Below are 2,438 nucleotides of genomic sequence, written 5' to 3'. Positions count from 1 at the left end.
ATGATAAAACCACATGAAAATGATTCCAACAATCTCATCAAATTGTGCCAAAAGTTGTAGTTGTAGAAGAACCTATACTATCTACAATTTAATAATTCTTCCTTCTCGTTTCTATTAGCCAATTTCCATTTATCCAATACTATTTATTTTGTATGTTTCTTAGCACATTCACATCTGGTTGGACTTGGACATACTTTTTCTTTTCTAAACCCAAAAAAGTCACATTTTCTACTTTCACACCTACGTTATTTAATTTTCTTTATTTTGGTTTATATCCCATTAAAATAATATCATTTCTAGACACACTAGCAATTTGAAGGGGGGTGGGGTGGGGGGCTGGGTGTGGAGCCTTAGCAAATTAGCCATCTCACAGCACCACCCTAATCCCAATTTGCTGTCATAAACCGCCCAGAACCCTGACTATGTTGACCCATCACCACAAACCCCAAGTCGTCGCACAACCCATATATGAGGACTACAGCTAGCGATGATGGTGACAACGGAGTGCAATGAGTTTTCTCACAATTAGATCATTCCCAGCCCACTCTCTTTCCTCAAGCCCATTACCTATCAAAGGAACATGTATTATTGAGGAAGACTTGGTTTCCGGAGTGACTGTTTCTACCAAATAAAATTATTAAACCACATTTAACCGGTATGTCTTTAGGTGTACGTCTATACGAGCTTTATTAATGTGTAGTACCCATTCAAGATCATGTATCTTTTAGTTACAATTACTTATTTCAATGAGAAATCCTTTGATTCTAATCATGACGTCTTTATAACTTTTTAGTATTTTAAGTGAAAATATGTTTTTGTATTTATTTATGATTGCACCTAATTAATGTATTTAAGTTGCCTGCATACCCTTGATGGGTATCATGTCAATTTGTAGTTATTATCTATTTATTTATTTTGATAAGAAATACTTGCATTTCATTAAATTGCAAAAAAAAAAAAAACATAGCATCCTGAGAAACAAATGATGAAATGAAAGGTGGACACTCTTCCATCCATGTTACAAAGGAGTTAATATTCTTAGCAAAAGCTGCTAAAGTATGAGCTAATCAATTCCCTTGTCTCCCCACGTGTGATGATTGGAAAGTACGAAACTCACATAGTCTAGAGCAAGTTCTTGCGACTATAGTAGAGATAGAGATCATGGCATCAGTGGGACTCTTAATAACATGACATACAGTGGTGGAGTCAGTTTCAAAAATGACATCTCTAACCCTTATGTCCCATACAAAAATAGTGGCTTCATCCAGTGCCTTAGCTTCCGCTTCCAAAGGACCCAAAGGGAGAGGGAGGTGCTTGCTTAAGGCAGCAATAATCGATCCAACGTGGTCTCGAATGATCACACCGACTCCAATCATGCTGAGGTGGGAGAAGGCTGCAGCATCCACATTGACCTTGTACCAGGGGAACATAGGTGGGACCCAGTGACCATCCGTGGCTTCCTTGAACTAGGTGGGCCAAAGATGAGCAAGCTGGTATTCCTGTAGCAGTGAGCGAGCTCTCATCAGGATTTTGTGTGCTAATTGGTGAGATTCCCCCAATTGTGTCTTGTTGTGGCTGAACCATACACTCCATGTCGTTGTGATGACAAGTTCAATAAGTTTGGTACCCATGTGTTGCTTGAAGAGCAAATACCAAAGGAAGTCCATGAAGTCTTTGTGGTTGATCCCGTTTTTATCGAACGGTATATCCAAGAGATTCCAAACATCCTTAGCGACAGTGCAATCCCAGAACAAGTGTCCAACAATTTTCAGTGCAAGAACGTAGGCTTCATAGGTGGGGTCTTCAATGACTCGTCTATGGTAGAGGTTGGCTTCAGTAGGAAGGATATTTTTGCATGCTTTCCAGGTGAAGAGTTTAATCTTGTTAGGGATGTGGAGGTTCCAAATCTGGCACCAAAACCGGTTTTGACCGGTGTCATGGGATGTTTCTGCCAAAACTGAAGTCTGGGTCATGGATAGCGCCCCTTTATATACACTATTGACAGTGAAATGCTCCCTAGGAGTGTATGCCTAAATCATACGGTCTTGCAGTTTATGGCGGCTTAGTGGAATGCTAAAGATGTAAGTGGCACTGTCGGAAAGAAAAATTTGGTTGATCAGATTGATGTTCGAATCACCGCTGTCCGGGTCAATGAGAGAGTCTACCATTGTCTTTGCTGGAATTAAGGCAAGAGGTGTTAGCACTCGGAAAGTGGAGGGTCTTGGCAGCCAGCAATCAGTCCAAACTCCAATGGATTTATCGTCTCCTACCTGCCAACGGTAGCCCGACTGCACAACGGATTGAGCAGACAAGATACTTCACCATGTGAATGATGGTTTTATGCCCAACTCCGCATGTAAGAAATTTGTATTTAGGAAATAACGGGCTTTAAGTACTCTATGAACCAAGGAGTGGGAGTTCATCTGTAATCGCCATCC

General features: G+C 40.7%; 1 protein-coding gene across 1 annotated transcript; it reads right to left on the bottom strand.

Annotated features, from left to right (window-relative positions):
- Window positions 1-1,067: 1,067 nt before the first annotated feature.
- Window positions 1,068-1,973, bottom strand: LOC112034302 (uncharacterized). Its single transcript, XM_024067121.1, has 2 exons — window positions 1,587-1,973; window positions 1,068-1,466 (listed from the first exon to the last, which is right to left on the bottom strand). Exons 1-2 carry the CDS (start codon window positions 1,971-1,973, stop codon window positions 1,068-1,070), a joined length of 786 nt encoding a protein of 261 aa, XP_023922889.1.
- Between the last annotated feature and the right edge of the window lie 465 nt (window positions 1,974-2,438).

The sequence above is a fragment of the Quercus suber genome, unplaced genomic scaffold, assembly GCF_002906115.3.
Source record: "Quercus suber isolate HL8 unplaced genomic scaffold, Cork oak 2.0 scaffold_1, whole genome shotgun sequence".
NCBI classification, from domain to species: Eukaryota; Viridiplantae; Streptophyta; class Magnoliopsida; order Fagales; family Fagaceae; genus Quercus; species Quercus suber.
This window is presented reverse-complemented; position numbering and strand designations above follow the sequence as displayed.

Coding starts and splice junctions, on each gene's coding strand:
- LOC112034302 (XM_024067121.1), bottom strand. CDS start 1,973: ATGACCCAGACTTCAGTTTTGGCAGAAACATCCCATGACACCGGTCAA. Junction 1,467..1,586: donor TCATCACAACGACATGGAGT/GTATGGTTCAGC, acceptor TGGCCCACCTAG/TTCAAGGAAGCCACGGATGG.